The sequence below is a fragment of the Lipotes vexillifer genome, unplaced genomic scaffold (assembly GCF_000442215.2).
Source record: "Lipotes vexillifer unplaced genomic scaffold, Lipotes_vexillifer_v1.1 scaffold242, whole genome shotgun sequence".
In the NCBI taxonomy this organism is placed as follows: Eukaryota; Metazoa; Chordata; class Mammalia; order Artiodactyla; family Lipotidae; genus Lipotes; species Lipotes vexillifer.
In genome coordinates, this window is record NW_006771376.1 from 1,470,115 (window position 1) to 1,495,260 (window position 25,146).

Genomic DNA, 25,146 nt, shown 5'->3' on the forward strand with positions numbered 1-25,146 from the left:
AAGCTCAGGATGAGGTCAGGGCTCCCATAATTAAGAAAGCACTGGGAAAAGAATCTAGAAAGAAGTGGGTATATGTATATGTGTAACTGATTCACTTTGCTGTGCAGCAGAAGCTAACACAACACTGTAAATCAACTGTACTCCAATAAGAATTAAAAAAACAAAAAAAAACTATAAAAACTGGAAAAAGAAAAAAAGAAAGCACTGGGCTGGGAGTTCCGTAGCAGTCCAGTGGTTAGGACCCAGCGCTTTCACTGCCATGGCCTGGGTTCAGTCCCTGGTGGGGGAACTAAGATCCCTGAAGCCTTGCGCAGCCAAAAAAACAAAACAAAACAAAAAACCCACTGGGGTATATGGCAACTGAATCCCAACTGGCCTCTGCTGTCAGTCTCTCCACTTGGCCTACAGGACCTTAGATTGGCTACAGGAGTGTTGTGCGTTTTTGTTGTTGTTGTTTTTAGAAACAATTATGACTGTTGCGGTCTCGCACACACCTGCGAACTTCCCCCGGAGAGAAATCAGAACCAAGACAGAACACTAATATCCAGTGCAAATCAAGAGTAGATTAGTGATAGGAGTTTATTAAGCACAAAAGCACAAACCGATCGGGGCCTCACCAAAAGAAGGGTGAGACCCCGAGTCTTGTACAGGTGTGGTTTTTATATCCCAGGGTAACAAGATGTGCGTTCTAATTTTGAATTATTGGGTCGGCCATCTGGAACCCAGTGTCTTCCTGTTCACATTATGCTGGCAAGCAAAGCTCAATTCCACAGAAGCCAAGTCAAGTGGTTAGCAATAAAAGTAGTTATAGTACAAACAGTTTTAAACCAAAACATTTCATCATTAATTCCAAGTATTACAATCTAAACTGTATGTTCTGGGACAGCGTGTCCCGTCACAATGACCATAATTTATTATGTGCCACTGCATGCTACAAACTATTTATTATCCCATCTAAGCCTTATAACATTGTTGTGAGATAAGTATTTATCCCTATTTTATGGATGAAGAAATAGACTCAGAGGACATTGCCCAAGAATCACACAGCTGATAAACAGTAGTGCTTAGTTAGATTTGAGGCCAGTTTTGTCTGACTCCAGAAATTTTCTTTCCCCACCACCCATAAAGGTAGGCTTTGCTAGCTTCCCAGCAAATTCTGAATCCCCTGCTACTCTGAGGGCAGTTCTAAGCCCTCATCACCTGTTTTAGGTTTTTTTTGTTGCTGCTGCATACCAATTTACCACAAACTAAGCAGCTTAAAACAATAACCATTTATTATTTCCCAGTTTCTGTAGGTCAGTTATGCCTTCATAGCATAACTGATTTTCTACTCAGGGTCTTCTGACAAGACTGAAATCAAGATGTCAGCCAGGACTGTAGTCTCATCTGGAGCTCAGAGTCCTCTTCCAAGCTTGTTTAGGTTGTTGGCAGAATTCAGTTCCTTACAGTGGTAGGACTGAGTCCCCATTTTTTTCTTGCTATCAGCCAAGGATCACTCTCAGCTCCTAGAATCCACCCTCAGGGCCTTACCACATGGACCCTCCATAGGCCCTCTCACAATACCACCACTTATTTCTTCAAACCAGCAGGAGAGTACCTCTGACACTTCACCCTCCTTTAAAGACCTCATCTGATCAGGTCAGGCACATCCAGCATTATCTCTCTTTTGATTAATTCAAAGTAAATGGATTACTGGGTCTGCGTGCCACAACTACTGAAGCCTGTGCACCTAGAGCCCGTGAGCTACAACTACTGAAGCCTGTGCGCCTACAGCCTGTGCTTTTCCTAGTTGCGGCAAGCAGGGGCTACTCTTCGTTGCTGTGAGCGGGCTTCTCATTGCGGTGGCTTCTCTTGTTGTGGAGCACGGGCTCTAGGCGCGCGGGCTTCCGTAGTTGCGGCACGCACACTCAGTAGTTGTGGCTCATGGGCTCTAGAGTGCAGGCTCAGTAGTTGTGGCACAAAGGCTTAGTTGCTCTGAGGCATGTGGGATCTTCCCGGACCAGGGCTCGAACCCGTGTGCCCTGCTTTGACAGGCGGATTCTTTTTTTTTTTTTTTTTTTTTTTTGCGGTACGCGGGCCTCTCACTGTTGTGGCCTCTCCCGTTGCGGAGCACAGGCTCCGGACACGCAGGTTCAGCGGCCACGGCTCATGGGCCCAGCCGCTCCGCGGCATGTGGGATCTTCCCAGACCGGGGCACGAACCTGTGTCACCTGCATCGGCAGGCAGACTCTCAACCACTGCGCCACCAGGGAAGCCCTGACAGGCGGATTCTTAACCGCTGTGTCACCAGGGAAGTCCCAATAAATTTATAAATCTATATTAAAAAAAAGAATAACGATGGAACCTACTTAATAGGTTATTGGGAAGATTATATAAGATAATGCATGTAAAATACTATGTCCTGGCTGGACATAGCTCAATAAATGGAGCTCAATAAATGGTGAGTGTTGTATTCTTCTGTTGTAAATTATAGAAAGTTCTTTTCCCAGGGCATGGCAGGTTGTGAGACGAGGGACAAGGCATGGAGGTGGGGGGTGGGGGGGACAAACACACCATATAGATTACCTGGGAATCAGGGAGAAAGGGTGGCTGGAGCCTTCAAAGGTGATCCTGTGGGGGACCACCATCCAGTATGGGTAGGAGAGCTCTAATAGTACTTTTTCATAATTAATTAATTAATACTTATGTAATTTCCTAAATTATTTCTTTTATGATCAGAACATCATTAAAGGATATCATTTTTTTTTTTTTTTTTTGCTGTACACGGGCCTCTCACTGTTGTGGCCTCTCCCCTTGCGGAGAACAGGCTCCGGACGCGCAGGCTCAGCAGCCATGGCTCACCGGCCCAGCCGCTCCGCGGCATGTGGGATCTTCCCGGACCAGGACACGAACCCGCATCCCCTGCATCGGCAGGCGGACTCTCAACCACTGCGCCACCAGGGAAGCCCAAGGATATCATTTTTGATTGAGATATAACTCACAAACCATAAAATTCATCCTTTTAAAGTGTATAATTCAGTGTTTTTTTGTATACTCACTATGTTGTATAAGCATTATCATTATCTAATTCCAGGACATTTGCATCACGCCAAAGAGAAACTCCATACCCGATGGCAGTCATTCCCCATTCCCCCTACCCCACCAGCCCTAGGCAACCACTGATCTACTTTCTGGCTCTATGGATTTGCCTATGCTGTACATTTCATATAAATATGAATGTTATTTTGGCTGGTTTCTTTCACTTAGCATAATGTTTTCAGGGTTCCTCCAACTAATCAGTACTTCATTCCTTTTTATGGCAGAATTATACTCCATCATATGGATATTTCACATTTTGTTTGCCTATTCATCAGTTTATGGACATTTGAGCTATTTCCACTTTTTGGCTATTATGAATAAGGCTGCTGTGAACATTTGTGGACATGTTTTTGTATGGACACGTGTTCCATTATTTTGGATATATATCTAGGAGTATTATATGGGTTATAAGGTAAGTCTATGTTTAACTTTTTGAGGAACTGCCAAGCTGTTCCAAAGCAGCCTACATCATTTTACACTCCTGCCAGCAATGTATGTAGGTTCCATGTTTCCACATCCTTATAATTTTTTTTTTTTTTTTCCAGTACACGGGCCTCTCACTGTTGTGGCCTCTCCCCTTGCGGAGAACAGGCTCCGGACGCGCAGGCTCAGCAGCCATGGCTCACCGGCCCAGCCGCTCCGCGGCATGTGGGATCTTCCCGGACCAGGACACGAACCCGCATCCCCTGCATCGGCAGCAACCACTGTCACCAGGGAAGCCCATAATTTTTTTTTTTAAACAAAGAAAGCTGAGTTTTTGTAGCTGTCTGAACTAAGCCCCACACCCACAGCTTCCAATCAGGAAACAGAGCCCAGGGCAGGGGTACTTTGTGTTCTGAGTTCATTAGCTGCTCTCCTAAAGGTTTCTTCCTGTGTCCCCCAGCTCCTTGAGCCAAGAGACTCTCTTTTCCAGCACCAGCTGTAGGGGGCAGCTCTCAACAGTTCTTGAACAGTTGAGTTTCTCTCCATGGCTGAATGGGAAGGGAAAGATAAGGGGATTTAGCTTTGGGTCTCTTACCAGTGTGAGTGCCGCTCCTTCTATATATTATCTCAGGGACTAGGCAGCCTTGATTAATCATCAAAATCACCTGAGGATTTAATTGAACTGCCCATTTCCAGGTCCTTCCTGGGATATTCTGATCCCGTTGCTTTGGAGTTCAGCCCCGGCAATCTGTATTTTTTAAAAATTGAGGTATAATTAACATATAACATACAATCTATATTTTTAACAAGTGCCCTAGGTGACTCTGATGATGAATGATTGGGAAGCCTGGTATTGTCCCCACAGCAATCTGTCCCATTTTGTAGATGAGAAAGCTGAGGCTCAGAGAAGAATTAACTTGCTCCAGATCAGAGTCAGTCTCATTTCCTGCAAAGCCTATGATCTGTTCAATATGACACCAGGCTTCATATTTGCTAGCAGAAACCTGCAGAGACCCTCTGTCCATGCAAGACTGGACCTTGGCAAACACCCCATATTCCTTTTCCCTATTCCCACTGAAGGTGGTGGGAATAGCTATTGTATTAGTTTCTTAGGGCTGCTTTAGCAAAGTACCACAGGCTGGGTGACTTAAAACAACAGAAATGTATTCTCCCATAGTTGTGGAAGCTAGAAGTCCAAAATCAAGATGTCTGCAGGACCATGCTCTCTCTGAAGGCTCTAGGGAAGACTCCATTCTGTACCTTTTTCTTAGCTTCTGTTGTTCGCTGGTGATCTTTGGCATTCCTTGTCTTGCAGCTGCATAAACTCCAATCTCTGCCTCCATCTTCATATGCCATTCTTCCCTCTACGTGTCTGTCTCTGTTTCTTCTCTTTTTTTTTTTTTTTTTTTGCGGTACGCAGGCCTCTCACGGCTGTGGCCTCTCCTGTTGCGGAGCACAGGCTCCGGACGTGCAGGCCCAGCAGCCATGACTCATGGGCCTAGCCACTCCGCGGTATGTAGGATCCTCCTGGACCGGGGCACGAACCCACGTCCCCTGCATCGGCAGGCGGACTCCCAACCACTGCGTCACCAGGGAAGCCCCCTCTTCTCCTCTTCTTATAAGGGTATATTGGATTAAGGACTCATCCTACTTCAGAATGACCTCACCTTACATATTAATTACATCTGCAAAGACCTTATTTCCAAATATGGTCACATTTACAGGTATCAGGGGTTAAGCCTTCAAAATACCTTTCGGAAGGACACAGTTCAACTCACAGTATCTATAATAGTCAGCAGGGGTCAGAATCCTCAAGTTGGATATCACCATGGTGACCCTTAGCTTCTTCAAAGAGAAGGTAAAACCCAAGGGCCCAGACGGTGGGGATAGGGGACAAGCAGTGGTGGGGAAAAGGGGAACATTTGGTCACTGTTTATGGGGCTGGACAGTTAAGCACTTTGATGTGGCATCAGAACAGTTCAGAAATCTGGTTCAGCCAGTCTTTACTTGCTCAGTCAACAGCTCTCTGTGGGCTTCCTGTGTTCCAAGATCTGGGTAGGGAGTAAGGCAGGCAGAATCCATTCAATCATGGCTTATGGTTTACTGGGGTGACTGACAACCAGAGGTTCACAATAATGAGGGCACAGTTACAAACTAAGGTCTGTGCTCTGACAGGAAGAAACCTGGTGTCACCAAGGAGACCTTCCTGTGAGTATATTTCCTTCTCTTTCTTCAATTGCCCTTCTCTCTGGGAGACCTGTAGGTATTTCAACATCTCAGTGAAATAGAGGGGACTAGAGAGTCCCTAGTGGCCAGTATGGATATAGCAATGATCCGAACTGCAGAACTATGGAGTGGGGGCTGGGACATGAAGGGAGCTGGTAGGGGAGATGGGTGTGGCAGGGTGGGAGCGTCTGACCCAGGTCTTCCCCCAACTGTATAGTGAACATGTCCTGGCACACTCATGGGCAGTGGACAAGAGCTTCTAAAGCTTTTACCAATTTGAAACTGTGGACCCCCCTACCTCACTCCCCTTCCCCACCAAAATCCATCTATTGTTTGATGCCAGGAAGGCAGGCTAAGTCCTGGCCAAGCTAGGGTTAAAGCCACAAGGAGAAACCCTTCTCTATCCTGGCTGTAATGGCAGTGAAATCCTACCTAGCCTGGGTAGCTCTCAAATCTGTCCCCATCTCTGTCCCCACTCCCACTGTCCCATCTCCTATCTCCCTGCAGTATATGGAATGCAGTCAGGCCCTTTCCAATCCACCTCCCACCTACACAGGTGCCAGAGGGATCCTTCTCAAACATCAATCAGACCAGGGCACTCCCTGGCTTCCACTCCCTGCCCCCTCCCCTTTATTCAGGGAGGCTCCTTGTGACTTAGCTCCCACCTGGTATTCCAGTCCCACCTGCCTCTTGCCATGCTTCCTTCAGACACTTGTGGCTGCCTCAACACCAGACAAGCATCACCTCTCTGTGTTCTGCCTGGAATTCCCTGTCCAGTCCTGTCCAGCTGGCTAATTCCTTCTGATCATTGGGGAACCAGCTCCATCAGCACCTCTGAGTGAATTAAATGCCTCTTCTCAGAGCTCCCTTTTCCCACTATCACTGCATTGTGCTGTAACTTTCTTTTTTCTCTCTCCTAGACTGGGACATCGTTGCGGCAGAAACAATGTCTGATTATTCTGATTCTTCCACCCCAGTCCCACCCTGTGCCTAGACTGAGACTTGGCATAATAATGAAGTCCCTCGAGGTCCAGTTGGTGGTCCACTGCCCATCTGACCACATGCTCTGGCCTTGGATGATACACATTTATGTTCCCAAATGGATTTTGATTGTGTGACGGGACAGTTTTGTGGGTGTGAGTCTTCACTGCCACCCCTAGCCTGGAAGTGCCCCAAGGCAGGGCCCAGGAAGCTCTTGGTTAGAGGCCACTATTGGAAAGATGAGGTCTCACGGTTGTGGTGGTGGTAGTGGAGTTTCCCACTCCCTCCCATTCTGCCACTAGTCAGTTCTCAGAGTGAGCGTCTCTGAGATGCTCCCCTTGCCACTCCTTGCCTTACTCCAGCACTTCTCAGGTTCCCACCTTAGCCTTGGGTGTGGGGATGTATAGGGATATCTGTCACCTTCCTTTGGAGCCTGCTCCTGAGTCAGCAGGGCCAGAGGGTCCAGTAAAGCAGGGGTGGGGAGCTCACAGGTGCTGGGTTCCATTGGCACCCATGAGCACCTATCAAAATCCTGGGAACTGAAGCTGCTGGGGTCGAGTAGAGGTGCACAAAAGAAAGCCAGTTTCATAACCTGCTTTCTAGCATGGGGGCAGAAACAGCCCACATGTGAACAGGTTAACGCTCTGAAGGTTGGGCAACAAAATGAAGGGGACTTACCTGACCCAAGGCATCAAAAAAGAAAGTCTCTTCTTGCATAGTCCTGGTGACCCGGCAATCGGGACTTCAGACACTGGTGGTCTTGGAAAGTTGGCCCTTTTCCAGAACCAAGACCAGTCTCTCTTAAGATCCTACCATGCAGGACCTCTTCCAAGTTTTATCATGTACTTTAGATGCAGACGCCCAGTGCCAGCCCAGGGCACCTTAGTTGTCAGGATAGTTTACGTTCTCTCCACACTTCTTGGGCCACCCCTGAGAGTCAGACAAGCACACCCAAACCCCTTGGCCCTCCTAGGGACTTATCAAGAACAAGAAATTGGGGAGGGCAACCAGTGTCAGAATCTGTATGGCAGGGCTCTCTGATCCAAAGCTGAAGCCGAGTTAGGGGGGTGGGGGTGGACTCCCCGAAGAGCCCCTTCTGTCAACTGCAGAAACCTACCTCTTGTTACCAGCAGGATTTATTTCAGGTTTCTGCCTACCAAGTGACTTACATACTTCCCCATCTCCTCCTTTGCAAGGATGCTCTTAAGTTGCAAGGGGGCAGGTCCCCTGAGATCCCAGGGCTATGTGCCCCCCGCCGCTGCCGCCCTACCTGCTAGAGTGCTTCCAGTACACAGCACTCTCTCCACCCTCCCACCTTACTTGGAGTTGGGCAGAAAGGCTTATAAGGCCATTATCTCTCAACAGACAGCTGTGCAGGGCTGGAGACAGCAGCTTATCAGGGAGCCTGCAGTGATTCACAACCCAAGTCCCAGCTTCTCTGCTGAATAGTAATTTCCAGCAGTGGATTTGCGCTCCGTCTCTCCTCCCCCTCTCCCAAGGGTGTGCTGTCCTTTCTCAGAGAGAGAAAGCAGTGAGGGGTAGATCCTATCCATGGGGATGGGGGGGCTCTGTGCCAGCTTTCTGGATAAGGCTGTCTATTGGCAGGAGGCTGCAGGTTTAGGGACCCCAGTTGGATCTGCCACCCTTGGCAGTGACAGGAGAGTTCATCGATGCTCACCTTCCTTCCCCATCCGGAAAAGCAATGTGCTGCTCCCTTTCCCTTAGTAGTAATGTGTAAGGTGAAAATGGTCCCCTTCTGGCCACAAGCCCTGAAGCTAGAGCCAGCCAGGGAGGGCTGAGAAAGAGGGAGAAGCCGGGGACTGGGTAATGTGCCCCCTGCACCATTTTGAAGCTGTCCAGTTTCTGTGTCTGACCCCTAAGACTCCAAAGGCTAAGGATACAAGCTGGAGGGGACTGAGACACAAGGGGGCAGACCAGAGCAGTCTCTGCACAGGCAACTGGTTAGGAAAAAACCCAGGGACAGAGCCATTTTTGTGTTTGTTTTATTGGAAGCAAGACTCTAGCTGTGGGGCTCAGGGGAGGAAGCATGGGAAGTTCTGTCCTGGGTCTCTCCCTCTGGGCCAGCATGGGGAAAGGGGGATGTTAAAAGAGCTAGAACCTATGGAGATGCCCCTGCCAGCATGATCTCAGGATGCTCCTTAAAAGCAGGGAAAGGGAAACTAGAAAGGAAACTGTGTCCTAGGTGAGGGGCACAACAGGCCACCCCCACAACTCATATCCGCTGCCCTCAGGCGTGGTTTCCAACCCCTTGCCCTCTGCTGACAGTGGTGGGGTGATTCCAGGAGCCTTCCTCAGCTTCCACCCTCCAGGCCCACTTCAAGAATCCTAGGTGCCTTTAACCCTTGGGGGTCCTGAGCAAGGCTCAAGAGTCCCACTGCCCACCATTCCCTCCCTGAGGAAGGTCCCCGTATGGTTCAGAAAAGCTGAAGGTGCAGTTCTGTGTTGTCAGTCCACATAGGTGAAGGAGCAACCCCACCACGAAGCTTCCCTGGGGTCCCCTTCTTGTCGCCTTGGGGTCCATGCTGCCAGGTCGTGGGTTCCAGAGTACCAAAGCACGAAAGGCTGGAGGTACATCTCAAGGTCGAAGCTCTGGGGGTAAGATCCAGCCCGCCTAGGTGGCCCAGAGGCTGGAGGTCTCAGGCAGTCTGGTCCTCTTCAGCAGCACCTGGCTCAGGTAGTGACCGCTTCGCGGAGCCTTCTCCAGCTGCGGGTTCCCCTAGACTCCTCTTGGACGTCGACGCAGCTGGCTGGGACGAGGGGCCAGGATGGGGGCTCGGGGGCTGGTAGCCGGGTTGGCGCGGATCCAGTGAATCCTTGGAAAGTAGGATGGCGAGGCTGGGCACGTTCTTAAGGACACTGAGACTGGCGGCTGGCTCGCCAGGCTTCTGACCTGGCGTGGGCTCCGGAGGGAGGCTCTGCCACACTTCGCGCACGCTCCGGTAGCGCAGCCGCGTGACCTGATGCAGACCCGCCAGGCGGCGCTTGAGGATCTCGGCGCACGTGACGGTCTTCGTGGTGGCCCGACCGCAGCCGCTGAAGACGATGGTGCGCGTGGCTGGCTGCGCCATGCTGGCGGTGGCGAAGGCCAGCAGGTTCCGGATCTTACTGCCCTCCTTGACCCGCATGTGCACGGCGCCCGGCGCCAGGTCTGCGAAGGGGCCCGAGCCCGGGCCGCCTCCCTCGTCCCCGCTCCCCACCGGCGCCTCCTCTGAGTGCACCTTACGGAAGTTCTCCATGCGCCGTCGTTGCCGGGACCGCGGGGACGCAGGCTTCGCCATTGGGCCGCCTCAGCCCCGGGGCTGCATGGCGGCCGGTTGCGTCTGGCAAGGGCCGGCCGGGGTAAGGGTGAGGGAGCTGCGTGGACGCTGGCGGGCGGGCTAGGACGGTGCGATCCTCGTCTTCCACTTCTCTCCACTGGGCGCTGCTCTACTCCGCGCTCTCCGCGCCTTTGGCTGAGGCCCCGCCTGAGAGCCTAGGAGCCCCGCCCCTACCGCCAGGCCCCGCCCCTAACTCAGCCAGCCCGGCTGGGGCCCCAGCCTCACCAGCCTCTCGGATCCAGTCCGGTCCTCAGCTACCCGGGCGGGGCGTGAGAGCTGCGCGCACCGTGGGGCGCCGTGGCAGCGCTAGGGGGTGACCTGTCAGGTGAAGTTTCCCTGTAATCACCATCAGCCCTCCCAGAGCCAACCCTGATAAACGGGCAACCTAAATAAAAACTGCGTCTGCAGGGCAAACGGCGATTCGACCCGGGTCCCCGAGCCCTTCCGCGTTTCAGCTGAAGGCCACCCCTTGTCCCCTCCCAAGGAGAGATTTCAAAGCGGCCTGCTGGGGGCTGCACCTCTTTCTCCCACTCCTCAGTGGAACCCCCCCACCCCCACCTTCGTCCCTTCGGCTCCCGAGCCGCTATTCTCCACTCAAGGACAGCCCTGTGCACCGTCAGCAGAGTGTGGGAGGCGCTGTCTCTGGCTCCGCTCCGCGCCTGCCTTCGAGGACTACGTCGCGGCGTGGTCCTCGCAGGGCAGCCGGAGACTGAGGTCTCAGCCTCGCCGTGCCTGACTGGGGCTGGAGGCTCCTGGACGCCCGCACACCCCTAGGGTGTGAGGACTGAGGCTCTGGGCCAGGCTGTTCTCTGAGATGAATGGGAAGAGAGCAAGGAGACCTTTTCTCAAGGGGAGTTAAGCTCCCTCCATCCATGCCTGAAAGTCGAGTATTAGGGTTGCATGCTTTAGGGTAAGCCAGGCATTGTTCCCTGCTAAAGTGGGTCCCCCTTTTTCTCAAGTGGAATTTGTTGTTAGCCTGGCTCGCTGAGACCCAGCAGGGTCCTTTTTCAGAAAGGAGACTGGGTGAGGGCAGGTTGTGAGAGAGAAGGGAGGTAGGTGGGAAGTTGAAGCCCCGGGGGCATTATGAAGCTACTGGGTGCCCCTCCCCGGGAACTCCGCAGGACTGAAGGAGTGGCCCCGGATCTCCTGCCAGGAGAGATGAACAGTGAAGGGAGAGGTGAAGTTGGGGTTGAAGGACTGCTGATGAGAGGGAGGGGGTTTGAGAAGAAGCTGGACCCTCCCTAGAGCTGCCCTAGCGTCTCGCTCTTCATCCTTCCACCCCCTCGCGCACGCACAGAACCGAGAGTGGGCCAGACCTGATCTGGCGGGAGTGACTACAACGGGGCTTGGCGGGGAGGAGCGCAGAGAGCTGCGGCGGGCGGGAAGCCCTTGAAGTGCTGGGGGCATGACAGTGCCCGGGGGAGCTGGGCCCCAGTCTTGATATGGGGCTGCCGGGGTCCCCCTCCCTCCCCTCGCGTCCTCCTCAGCATCTTATATCTCCCAGCTCTCATCTTATATCTCCCAGCCTTCCTGTTTGGAACCCGGGGCTGACCCCATTACCACCCCTTGGGAGTGACTGGAGCAGGTGGACCTTTGAGCCCCAGCGTACGAATGACCAACCCCCTCTCGGATCTTCTGCTCGCATTCTGGGATCAAGGGCCCTCGAGGTCGCGTTCCCCTCGGAACCTGTATTTCCGTCTCGCCAGCTCCCGCGGGCCCCACAAGGAGCAGCCGTAGGGGTCGGAGGCACAGCAGTCCGGAGAAGACACAAGAGTCTGCAGCGCGTGGCGGGGCGCAGGGAACCTCAAGCTTTGTAAGACTCGGGCAGTTGTGGGACTTAAAGGGCATCAGCCTCTCTAGGCCTGAGAAAAAGTCCCCGAACAGCTGGAATCTATGTTCGAATGGGTTGGTTAGGGAAGAAGCGACCTCTCCATCCATGCAGGTATGCAAGCCTAGGCTGAACGTTCACTTGGAGGGGATTACGCGGGGGTCTGCAGTTTGGAGGAAGGGGCCTGGGAGCTCCCGGTTTACGTCGGGTGAGAGTGAGGCCGTTATGCGTCTGCCTGAGTTGGCTCTGGAAAGCGCCCCACCGCCATCCCCCTCCACTGTCGCCAGCTGTGGAAGTCTCGATTCACTTCGCTCCCCAGTCAGTGAAGGGAGACCACGGAAAAGGCCCGCATCCCCTCCCGTCGCTCCCCTCCACTTCCCAGCTCCCTCTGCAGCACTTAAAATGTAAATGTACTCCGTGATTAGCCGCCGGGTCGCTAATTACCGCTGAAGCCATTCATTACACTGTCAGCGCGCGTCGTAGCCAGCCAGCTGTGCGGTCCTGCCGGGCCGCGGAGTGGCAGGGCCCGGTGGGGAACGAGTGAGGGATGGGAGGGGGGCGGGGGACTCGAGGAGGGGAGCGGAAAGATTTGAGGCGGGGAGGAACTGTGAATGAGGGGAGCGAGGTTGGCAGAGAGGACGCGAGGGCGGGAAAGGGGCCAGTGTGCTCGATGGTGACGTGCGGGAGCAGGGCGGGGAGAGCGGAGAAATGCACAAGGCAGTTAGGAATGGAGGCGAAGGAGAGGTAGCGAGGATAGCTGGGGAAGGGGGCGCTGTGATAGAGAAACCGGGATGAGGAGAGGGGCGAAGGCAGGATGCGCTGGGGGAGGCAGGGAGGAACCGGGAGGACAGGGCGGAAGAGGTTGGGAGGGGAGTAGAGGGCTCAAATCTGGGAACGTGGGTAAATAAATGTGAGCATCTGTGGCGCACACTCCGCGACAGTTATAAACGTGGACAGTCAAGACTTTCTGTTAAAAAAGTCGGGTGGCAGCTATCCACACAGTAGGACCACAAGTATTTTCTTTTAAAGTTAGGGAGTCTGTTTCCGTGTGTGCATGTTTATAGATGTAAATGTATTTTTAAAATAATTTAAAAACATCTGCAAGAAAATAGCACACTGCATCTGTTAACCTCTGAAGCCGCATTTTGTGGGCCTAAGGAAAGAACTACTAAATATGAATACAAAATTAAGCCCAGAGTTTTAGAACAGTCTGTGTAAGTGAGGTCCTGACCTTGAAGCCTGAGCTTCATTAGTTTCTTTTTGCCTCTTTGTGACCTTGGGCAATTTGCTTAATCCTTACGCCTTGGTTTTCTTAGCTGTAAAATGGGGCTAATACAGGAACCTGCCTCATAAAGTGGTTGTGAGACACATAACAGTATTAGAACCTTGGCTGGTAAGTTCTCAGGAAATGTTGGCTAATGTTATTTTTCATACATTATTTGTGATTAAAATAAATCTTAATAATTTAAAAAGGGAGGGGGAGGAAGAAAGCTGGTGAAAAGGAAAAGAAAAGGGCAAAGCCTTGGAAATAACAGTTTTCCTAATATGTTGGGGACTAGTGAGTGGCAAAGTAGACTCCTTTCACCCTCCAAGGAGGTGGAGGGGTGACTAGGCTGGAGTCCAAGCCTCGCCAATGCAGCACCAGCCCCTGATCTGCAACGGGACCTTTCCAGCAGTACATCCCGCCTCTCGTGGACAAGTCGCCTGTCACCCCAATACTGGGAGAAGATCCCTGGTGCAGGGCAGGTCTCTTCCTCCTCTGTCTCCAGTGGCAGGAAGAGGATGGGGATCCCCTAAAACTCCTGGTCCTAGTCCCAGCTTGTCCAGGCAGGGGCTTGGGGGGATGCAAAGGAGTCAGAAACTAGAAAGTTAGAGAGAGCCAGAGGGAGGTCAGATTTATCAGGCACCCACCAAGTGCCCAGCATTGGGCCAGGTACTCTCACATCTATTCCCTGATTTAACCTTTGAAATCTTCCTTTCTATCATTGTTTGACAGATGTGGAAACTGAAGCACGGAGAGATTAAGTAACTGGCCCAATAATACCACAGCTAGAAAGCAGCAATCACAGATACCTGAATGCAGGTGTTCTACCTCACCTGAGTTTAAGAAAAAAAGAAACTTCTTAATGATTTGAGCTCCCCAGTAAACGTGTGAGTTGGTTTTGGGGAGAGAGGCAGTTCCTACAGTGGGGAAGATGTATTGGTTAGCTATTGCTGCATAAAAATTACCCCAAAACTCAGTAGCTTAAAATAAAAACATTCATTCTCTTACCCAGTTTTTGAGGGCTAGAAATCCAAGAGCAGCTTATAGTGGTGGTTCTAGCTCAGGGCCTCTCATGAGGTTGCAGCCAAGATGTCAGCTGGGTCTGGAGCATCTGCTCTCAAGCTTACTCACATGTTGGTCAGAGGCTTCTGTTCCTTATCACATGGATCTCTCCATAGATCTCATGACAAGCAGCTGGCTTCCCCTGGAGCTGAGAGAGAGGGGGGAAGAGAAAGGGAGGGAGGGAGAGAGAGAGAGAGAGAGAGAGAGAGAGAGAGAACAAGCATGAAGCCACAATGCCTTTTATGGCCCCACCTCCTCTGAAGGGGAATCTGGTTCCAATTCTTGAAGGGAGCAGTATCAAAGAATTTGTAGACATTTCAAAACCACAACAGAAGGGGAATGTTTGGGAGGCAAATTCAGGAGGAGAAGGAATCAGGACTCAACATAGCGAAGCAAATACGTGGAAAGACTTTGAATCAGGAGAGCTGGATTTATTTGTTTATTGTTAAATGGACGTAAGAGTGACAACTTTTCCGAGATTGTTTTTGGTCATGGGCATAAGAGCAGTCACTGCTCTACAGGGCTCTCCTGGAGGTTGAGTAGGATTATGGCTATCTGAGCTCTTTGTAAATTTAACACTGCTAGGCAATGATGCCTGGAGGTGAGCGTGGCCTGGGAGAGAGTTCTGCTATAACAGACAGGTACCTCCTCCATTAGACTGAGTCTGGGGCCCTGGACCAGTGCTCTGATTCTAGCTCGCCATCCTTGTCTCCGCCATAGTCCAGCCTCCTCACCATGTTTCACTTCCATCAATGCTTTTCCCGTTGGGCCAGCCAGGATAGGACCCAGGAGTCCCAACACCACCAAAGCCTCTACCTTCAGGCCACTCTTCCTGCTGTGCTGGCTGCGGCCCCACAGATGGGGAACAGAGGTTTACATAGCAGACCCAGTGAGTGCTTCCCTTTGCAGGCAAGAGCCATTAACCTAGCATGAAATTCACTTGCTTTTCTAGCCAACAGGCCAAGTCACCTGAGTCCTGGGGTCTAGCCAACAGGCCAAGTCACCTGAGTCCTGTGAGGCCTAGAATGAGTGAGGAGAGGGGTCTGTAGGATGGGGAAAGGAGAGGCAAAAGAAGCCATTGGAGCTCCTTCTCCATCTCTTCAGGAGTGGGTGCTACGGCTAGTCGTCCATCCTCCTTCCAGATTCCAGAGGCAAGTATAGTAAAAAGGCACTCACCTGGGCAAAGTTAGAGTTCCCAGGAGAGTGCTTGTCCCCAAAAGACTTCCCAAGAGCCTGCTGGGATACCTGAAATCCCCCGTTATTTCTTCCACCTTTAGGTCAGTTTTGCCCTCTGGAGATAAGGTTATACTCCTAATTCCAAGGTGGGAATTGATCAAAAACAAAAGAATCAGCATGTTTGAGAACCTTGGGGTGGGAGGAAAGTATAGAGCTGATAAGGTGTGGGAATAGTTACCAACTGTAGCGGACACTTACTTAGCACTTACTTTGTGCCGGACACTCACACATATTAACTCATTTCATACAACAGTGAAGACACTACCCGTTTCATAGGTGAGGTAGAGCCAGATCCAGAGTCAGTATGGCTTGAGCCTGCTCTTAATCATGGCATTAGACCATCTGCAGGAGAAAGGGGAAGCAGGGCAGAAAACCACCAGCTCTAGGCCTCCGCAGCTACCCACAATGAAGGTCCTGGAGCTCCAGGGTAGAATTCTGCTCTGCCAGGTGCTTGCCTGGGATGGTGCGGGGGCACCAGGGCCGCTCTTCCTCCTCCCACTCTGACCTGGACCACAGCTAGGGTGCTTGGTTTATGCCTTCCCAGAATTACAATTATCCTTCAGGGATGCACTGAGTTTTTCTACAACTTACAAAATGCTTGCCTATCTAACACACATGAGCAGCTGGTGAGGTGGTTAAGAGCATGGACTCTGGAGCCTGACAGCCTGGGTTTGAATCCCAGCTCTGCAGCTTGCTAGCTGTGCTCTTGGTCAAGCTTTGGGACTTCTCTGGGCCTCAGTTTCCTCTATTGTAAAATGGAACCTATGAGGATGATAATAGGACTTACTTCTTGGAATTGTCTCAGGTTATGTCCCAGTACCTCCATGGGATCATCACTCCCACTTTGCAGATATAGGCTAAATCCCTTGCCCAAAGACTCAGCTACTGAGCAGCAAAGCTTGTAGGCAAATCTGGTGGGTGGGGTTAAAAAAATTAAAAAAGAGAGGGAGAGGCAGAACAGAATGTCAGCCCTCATGGGGCAGTCAGAGCTGCTGGGCCCCAGCTGTTTGTTGATAGGTAGGAATGCAGACCCAGTGGTTTTGTTTTGCTTCTGTGTGATTTGACATTTTCTGCTTCATTTCAATGGGGAGTGGTTGTATCAGCTTTTCTGAATGTTACATGCGTAGATCCCTTCTCCCATCACATCCTGTCAGAGTCAGGCTTATAATAAACTGTAATTTTGTTGCTATAGAGGCCCCTAGGATTTGGAGCACTGGGAAGAAGCCAGGATATAGATTCCTCTTCCCTGCACCGCCTCTTTTCCTGGCAATTGTCCCTTCCCCACCTCCTCATGGTGGTGAGAATGGAAGCAGCTCTTTTCACATAATACTCCTGTCACCACCATCCCAGGGTTCATCCCAACTGGGGTTCATCCCAGTTCAACGAGCTAGTTGGTCAAATCCAACTTTATGGCCATGAGGGTCCCCTGTCACCACCAGGTAATTAATTGTCTTCCCTTCTCTTGAGCAAAAGATGAAGTTAACCAAGTGTGCCTGCCCTCTATTGTTGTGAATTGAATCACAAGGTGCCTTGTGCACACTGTCCCAGAAGATAAATTTTACATATTTCAACAAGGGAAAAGAGCATATTTTGTTTGAAGAATTCCCGGGAGAACCCTCTCTCTGCCCAGAAATCATGCATACTTGCTGTGCTCAGTGAACCTTCTTTGGGAAAGATAATAGTTGTGATTGGGTGTCACCAGCTGCCATCATTTCTGCCTCCAGGGAAGCCGTGGGAACAGGCAGAACTCCCCTTTCTAAAGCAGTTGTCTTGTTGTATCCACAGATCTTCACTCTGGGTATAGGCACACCTTTCAGATTCTTCCCTGAAGTTCAAGTGAGCAACACAGGTCCAGTGTTTTCAAAAAAGAAGCCCAGGGACTTCCCTGGTGGTCCAGTGGTTAAGAATCTGCCTTTCAATGCAGGGGATGTGGGTTCGATCCCTGGTCGGGGAAGATCCCACATACTGTGGGGCAACTAAGCCCTTGCGCCACAGCTACTGAGCCTGCGTGCTCTAGAACCTGCACGCCACAACTAGAGAGCCTGTGTGCCGCAGCTAGAGAGACTGAGCACCACAACTAGAGAGAAGCCAGTGCAGCACAACAAAAAGACCCCGCATGCTGCGACGAAGATCCCGCCTGCCGCAGTGAAGACCCAACACAGCCAAATAAATAAATAAATAAATATTAAAACACAAACAAAAAAGAAGCCCAGATTTCATATTTTTGTGTGACAGTTTAGGTTTTTAAATGTTGCCAAATGTTTCGGTTAACTGTTGCTGGCTAACAAATCACCTTTAAACTTTCTTTTTTAAAATAAATTTATTTATTTATTTATTTATTTTTGGCTGCGTTGGGTCTTCATTGCTTCGCGTGGGCTTTCTCTAGTTGCGGTGAGTGGGGGCTACTCTTCGTTGCAGCGCGTGGGCTTCTCATTGTTGTGGCTTCTCTTGTTGAGGAGCACAGGCTCTAGGTGCGCAGGCTTCAGTGGTTGTGGTACATGGGCTCAGTAGTTGTGGCTCGTGGGCTCTAGAGCACAGGCTCAGTAGTTGTGGCACACGGGCTTAGTTGCTCTGTGGCATGTGGCATCTTCCCGGGCCAGGGCCCGAACCTGTGTCCCTTGCATTGGCAGGTGGATTCTTAACCACTGCGCCACCAGGGAAGCCCCAAATCACCTTAAAACTTAGTGGTTAAAAATAACAATGATTTCTTGTTTCTAATGCTTCTGTGGTTTGGCTGGGCTCAGGCTGGCCGTTCTGCTCCATATGGTGTCAGTTGGGTCACTCACTCATAGACCTTCAGCGGGGAGCTTGACCAGGGCTGGAACACTCAAGATGGTTTCACTCACATGTCTGGTGCCTCAGACGGGGTGGCTGGAATGGCTGGGGGTGCTGGCTGGGCCTGTCTCCACATGATCTCTAGCCCAGGCTTATTTCTTAAGTGGCTTGATCCCAAAAAGATGGAAATGGGGGCTTCAAAGACTCTTAAGGTCTAGGCCCAGAAATCACACATTATTACCTCCTTTGCATTCTATTGGTCAAACTAAGATGCACATCTAGCCCAGATTCAAGGTGCAGGAAAATAAATTCCACCTCTTGGTGGAAGGTCTGACATGTATATACAGGCACGGGAGCCATCTCTCTGGACAGTCTACCATATCAGCTAACTCCTGTCATTAAAACACACATATCTGCAGGTCAGTGTGGTCCACAGATGTAACTTCTACTTGAAACTTTTAAGAAATTCACCGGAAATCCTTCATGACCAGGGGCTTTTTATGACAGGAGGTAGGGTGGGGATTAGCAGGAGAAGGATACTCTGGGCTTTCTCTGGTGTTCATGAAGCCTTTTTTCATTGGAGGAGATGAAGTCAGAAGCGAGGCACTGCCCATGTCTGACTATTATTACTTCCTTCTTATTAACCTACTTTGGGACTTCCATCCATGAGCCTGAATCCCAAAGCTCCCCAGTTATAACCTGGAGGGAAGAAGGCTAAATGATTGTTAGGATTTCTTTAAATACCCTGGCAGGTACATCTGCTTTTGCCTAAGAAATCATTGCAGGATTTTAATCGGGCCTGTTTTGATTAGGTTCGTACTTTGAAATGCTCACTTAGGATGCTAAGATGCCTCTGTTCCAGTTACCAACTGCTGCCTGACAAATTATCCAAAATTGAGTTGTGTAAAGCAATAATTTATTATGTTCACAGATTCAATGGGACAGGAATTTAGGCAGGGCAGCGAGGGTGGTTTGTCTCTTTCTTGCCCGTGTCTGTGGTTTCAGCTAGAAGACTCATATGAAGGCTGGGCGCCAGAATAATCTGAAAGTTTTCTTACTTGCATGTCTGTTGGTTCTTGCTGGCTGTCAGATGAAAGCCTCAGATCTCCATGTGTGCCTCTTCACGTGGTCTTTCTGCTTAGAGTAGTTTGAGCATCCTCACAGCATGGCGGCTGGATTCCAGGGTGAGCATCCAATGACGGAGAGAGCCAGGCATAAACCATATTGCTTTTTATGACCTAGCCTTGAGTGTCACACAGTGTCACTTCTGCCACGTTCTGTATAACAAGGAAGTCACTAAGCCTTTGCCCAGGTTTGTGGGCAAAGGAAGTAGACCCCATTTCTAGATGGGGAATGGCAAAGTTCTGGAAGAGCATGTAGGACTAGAAATATTGCTGTGGCCATTTTTAGAGAATATAATCTGCCATGGCCTTAAAAAGGCATTAATTCAGTGAAACCACCATTACATCCAAAATCTGCACTCCTCCCTCCTCTGACGTCATCTCCCACCACTCTCCCCTTTACTCATTCCATTGAAGTCTCACCAGCTCCCTTGCTTTCCCTCAAACACAATGAACACACTTCCATGTCAGGGCCTTTGTACTTGCTGCTCCTTCTGCCTGGAATGCTGTCCCTCTGATATCCCCCTGGCTCTCTCCCTCATATTCTACAGTCCCTCCCCAAATGTCACCTCTGAGAGGCTTCCCTGACCACCCTAATATAACAAACAAACAAACACAAATCCCCCTACTTCAATCTCTCTTCCCTTCTTTGGCTTTATTTTTCTTGGTGACATTTATTGCCTAACATAATTATAGTTTAAAAATTGTTTATTACCTGTCTCCTGCCACTAGAATGTAGGCTCCATGAGGGCAGGGACTTTGTTTGGTTCTTACCTGCATCTCCAGCACCGAAAACAGTGTCTGATACTCAGAAGGTGGTCAATATTTGTTGAGTGAATGAATGATGGGCTTCACTGGGTATGAAAAATCAGCAACTCACTCCCAGGACATGGTCTAAAACAATGGTTCTTAAAGTGTGATCCAGGGATCTTTGGAGGGCCCTGGATTTTGGTGGGGAAATGGACGGAGGGAGGATCTGTGGGAGCAAACAGTTTGGGGAACACTAAGATATTATTTGCCTTTTTCATTCTTATTCTCTCATGAATGTCCAGTGGAATTTTCCAAAGGTTGCATGACATGTGATATTGCAACAAATTAAATGCAGAAGCAGATATGGGACTCCAGCTGTCTTCTGTTAAGCCAGACACTAAAGATGTCTTCAGAATTGCAAAACAATGCGCTCTGCTAGTGGGACCTCACCAGAACTTGACCATGCTGGCACCCTGATCTCAGACTTTCCAGTCTCCAAAACTGTGAGAAATAAAACTCTCGTTTAAGCCAAAACAAAACAAAACAAACAAACAAAAACACAATGCCACTCTTCTCACTACTTTTTTATGTGTGTTTGTTTTGGAAAATATAATTATTTTAAATAAAATTATGTCAACATATAATTTATTATTATTATTTTGAATGGACAAATACATAAATTTTTTTAATGTTTTAAGTTATAATACAGTAAATATTGGTAAATAACCCACATTTTTAAAGTTCTATGGGGTTAATAAAAAAAAAATCCCACAAGGACTCAGAGGCAAAAAATATACAAATCAATTTTCACTGCAAAATAAAGGAGCTGTTACAGTGGAGGGTTACTGGACTGAATGTCAATATTATGACATAGTATGAGTGTGTTTCGTGTTTGGTAGTTGCAATCCTTGTTGCTTTTGTTGTGGTCATCCATTTACAATGCTTGGTGTCAGTTTATTTATCTCTTGTAAAAATAAAATACAGTGTGTGTGTGTGTGAAAAAAAATAAAAAATAAAAATAATTTTAAGAAAATTAAAAATAAAATAAAATTCACTGATAAAATGAGTTCTATGGGGTTAATAATTTTTAAGAATGAGAAGTGGTTCTGAGACTAAAATGTTTGAGAGGGTAGGAAGCAAAGAAGCTAAATTGTTTTCCATACTACAGAATTGGGGAATGTGGAGCTGATCAGCAGCAGTTTCAGAGAGATGAGGGTTGGGAGGAGGCCGAGGGGTCTGGACCCAGGAGTTGAAGTGTGCAAAGGAGCCAAGCATCATGGTGACCCATGTACCCATGGAGGAACAAGGCCAGGGCATCAGGATCTGAGTTCAGGAATGACCAAAAATATTCTAGAGACAGCCAGGTATGTTATTGACTGTTTATTGTTTTAATTGATCCGAAAAGATTTAATTTGTTTGGGGGAATATAAATAACATATTGCTATTTTCATAGTAATTTACATATAATAACGAAAGAATAAAGCAACCAGATCCTTGAAATCACAAGTGAAAAGCATAACGCTGGTGCAAATTTTCAGTTTCTAAAATTAAAAGCCAAGCAAGGAAAGTAATATATATATTTCTTATTAAATAATGGGTGGCCATAAAATTATCAATTCATGAAAGGAAGGCTGACTTATAGCAAACTAGCTCTCAAGAGACTGATGAATAAACCAGACATGAACTGTCAAAGGGTCTGGCAGTCACATCCTCTGACTGATCACACCCCTAAGAAAGGTCCATGGGAGGCCAGGTAATGACCAGAGTTATGACTGATGGCTCTTGAGTCAGAGCAAGGGAGTTTGTCTTATGACTTACCAGTTACCCTTCCAATAAATACCTTTTCTGCTCACGTTAGCCAGAATTGGCTTCCTCACATTTACAGCCAAGAACCCTTGGTTGATCAAGGGATCTTCAACACACATGGGATACTTACTGCCTTGGGAGTGGCTGAAATCACCTAGGGATATGAGTTAAACAATAGCTTGAGTGTGCTATGGACAGAGGAATAACAATTTTGCTTTTCCTTTTGGGAGATGTTTGAAGGGTAAATAGAAGAAAGAAGTTGAGGGCACTGAAGAAAGAGGATAATTGATGGATTAAAATCCTTGAAGAGGCAATAAGTGGTGCTGGGAAAACTGGACAGGTACATGTAAAAGAATGAAATTAGAACACTCCCTAACACCATACACAAAAATAAACTCAAAATGGATTAAAGACCTAAATGTAAGGCCAGACGCTATAAAACTCTTAGAGGAAAACATAGGCAGAACACTCTATGGTATAAATCACGGCAAGATCCTTTTTGACCCACCTCCTAGAGAAATGGAAATAAAAACAAAAATAAACAAATGGAACCTAATGAAACTTAAAAGCTTTTGCACAGCAAAGGAAAACATAAACAACCCCAAAAGACAACCCTCAGAGAAAATATTTGCAAATGAAACAAATGACAAAGCATTAATCTCCAAAGTTTACAAGCAGCTCATGCAGCTCAATATCAAAAAAACAAACAGCCCAATCCAAAAATGGGCAGAAGACCTAAATAGACACTTCTCCAAAGAAGATATACAGATTGCCAACAAACACATGAAAGGATGCTCAACATCACTAATCATTAGAAAAATGCAAATCAAAACTACAGTGGGGTATCACCTCACACCAGTCAGAATGGCCATCATCAAAAAATCTACAAACAATAAATGCTGGAGAGAGTGTGGAGAAAAGGGCCCCTTCTTGCACTGTTGGTGGGAATGTAAATTGATCCAGCCACTATAGAGAACAGTATGGAGGTTCCTTAAAAAACTAAAAATAGAACTACCATACAATCCAGCAATCCCACTACTGGACATATACCCTGAGAAAACCATAATTCAAAAAGAGTCATATACAACAATGTTCATTGCGGCTTTATTTACAATAGCCAGGACATGGAAGCAACCTAAGTGTCCATCGACAGATGAATGGATAAAGAAGATGTGGCACATATATACAATGGAATATTACTCAGCCATAAAAAGAAACAAAATTGAGTTATTTGTAGTGAGGTGGATGGACCTAGAGTCTGTCATACAGAGTGAAGTAAGTCAGAAAGAGAAAAACAAATACCGTGTGCTAACACATATATATGGAACCTAAAAAAAAAAAAAAAAACGTTCTGAAGAACCTAGGGGCATGCAGGAATAAAGACGCAGACATGGAGGATGTACTTGACATGGGGAGTGGGAAGGGTAAGCTGGGATGAAGAGAATGGCATGGACGTATATACACTACCAAACGTAAAATAGATAGCTAGTGGGAAGCAGCCACATAGCACAGGGAGATCAGCTCGGGTGCTTTGTGACCGCCTAGAGGGGTGGGATAGGGAGGGTGGGAGGGAGATGCAAGAGGGAGGAGATATGGGGATATATGTATATGTATGGCTGATTCACTTTGTTATAAAGCAGAAACTAATACACCATTGTAAAGCAATTATACTCCAATAAAGATGTTAAAAAAAAATAAGTAAAAAAAAAAAAGGAAAAAAAATCCCTGAAGAGGAACTTTACTGGCGGTCCAGTGGTTAAGACTCTGTGCTTCCACTGCAGGGGGCATAGGTTTGATCCCTGGTCGGGGAACTAAGATCCCACATGCAGTGAGCCACAGCCAAAAAAAAAAAAAAAAAAAAAAAACCAGGGAAGGCGTGGAAATCAGAGCAAAGTTGGGGGGCTGCCCTTAGCCTGGGAGAAGATGGGGAGACATCTGTCTCAGTCTGTTTGGGCTGCTATAACAAAATACCACAGACTTGGTAGCTTATAAAAAACAGATATTTATCTCTCGCTGTTCTGGAGGCTGGAAGTCCAAGGTCAGGATGCACTCATGCTGGGGTGAGGGTCTTCTTTTGGGATGTAGACTTCTTGTTGTATCCTCACATGGTGGAAGGGGCTAGGGAACTCTTTGGGGGTCTTTTATAAGAACACTAATCCCTAGTCTCTTCTCAAAGACCTCACCTTCTAATACCATCACATTAGGGGGTCAGGATTCAACATATGAATTTGGAGGGTGCACAAATATTCAACCTATAGCAACATCTCTTCCTCTGAGACAAGTAGGAAGGAGGAACAGATATAGGGGCATGTTAACTTTTCCCCGGAAAGAGTTAAGGTTACCTGCTGAGACTAAATGGAGTGGGCACTATTGGGAGGAATTATCCCCAATGGGCTTTTGCAACGTCCACATTCAAGGACATCAGCTGATAGGAGTTTATTGAAAGGATACCCAGGGAAGAAAGCAACACTATTATTGATCATTGATTCATTCCAAATATGTATGGGGTCTCTGTTATGTGACAGGCACTGATGTAGGTGCTGGGGATACGGCAGTGAACAACACAAGAACAGTACTTGCTCGGTGGAGCTCACATTCTAGTGAAATAAAAATAGCCCAGTAGATGTGCTCATCACCACCTCCATGGCTCTGAACTGTCAGATGAACTGAACTCCTGATTGCCTTTGCAGTCAGTACACAGAATGAAGCCCATGGTCCCCTGAATATGCCCAGTTGGTGCTCACCAAGTGTGGCAGACAATGCTGGTACCCTCCTCAGTATCCATTCTCCCCCTCTTCCTTACTAATACAACCCTGGTTTTATTGGCAGAGACAATTGTGCCCAGTTAAAAAGTTAAAAAGTGCCACACAGTCACTTCCTTGCCAAATAAGAGTGACTATGTGAGTTCAGGACAATGAGAGATAAATGGAAATTGTTGGGTAGGGCTTCATGGAAAGCTCATTAGATAGGGGTGCAGACTCAGCTAGCATGCCCTTTGGCCCTTTGCCCTTCCTCCTTCCAGCTGTCTGCAATGCAGCCATGGTGGCTGCAGTTGAGAAGCCATCTCAAAAGTCTGAGGAAAAGGGCTTCCCTGGTGGCACAGTGGTTGAGAGTCCGCCTGCTGATGCAGGGGACACGGGTTTGTGCCACGGTCCGGGAAGATCCTACATGCCACGGAGCGGCTGGGCCTGCGCATCCGGAGCCTGTGCTCCGCAATGGGAGAGGCCACGGTAGTGAGAGGCCCGCGTACGGCAAAAA

At 48.6% G+C, this 25,146-nt stretch overlaps 2 protein-coding genes across 2 annotated transcripts in view; one reads left to right on the plus strand and one right to left on the minus strand.

The window, feature by feature from the left end:
• Window positions 1-9,365: 9,365 nt before the first annotated feature.
• RPP25 (ribonuclease P/MRP subunit p25) lies at window positions 9,366-9,965 on the minus strand. The gene has a single exon (XM_007446694.1). The coding sequence runs from the start codon at window positions 9,963-9,965 to the stop codon at window positions 9,366-9,368; it is 600 nt and encodes a 199-aa protein (XP_007446756.1).
• A 1,692-nt stretch (window positions 9,966-11,657) lies between these two features.
• SCAMP5 (secretory carrier membrane protein 5) overlaps window positions 11,658-25,146 on the plus strand; it is a 45,019-nt gene continuing 31,530 nt past the window's right edge. Inside the window, exon 1 of the mRNA XM_007446715.1 lies at window positions 11,658-11,779. Coding sequence (XP_007446777.1) covers window positions 11,658-11,779 — 122 coding nt within the window. The remainder of the gene's footprint in view (window positions 11,780-25,146) is intronic.

Bases quoted from the DNA above. Each gene is read 5' to 3' on its own strand.
- RPP25 (XM_007446694.1), bottom strand. From the start codon at position 9,965: ATGGAGAACTTCCGTAAGGTGCACTCAGAGGAGGCGCCGGTGGGGAGC.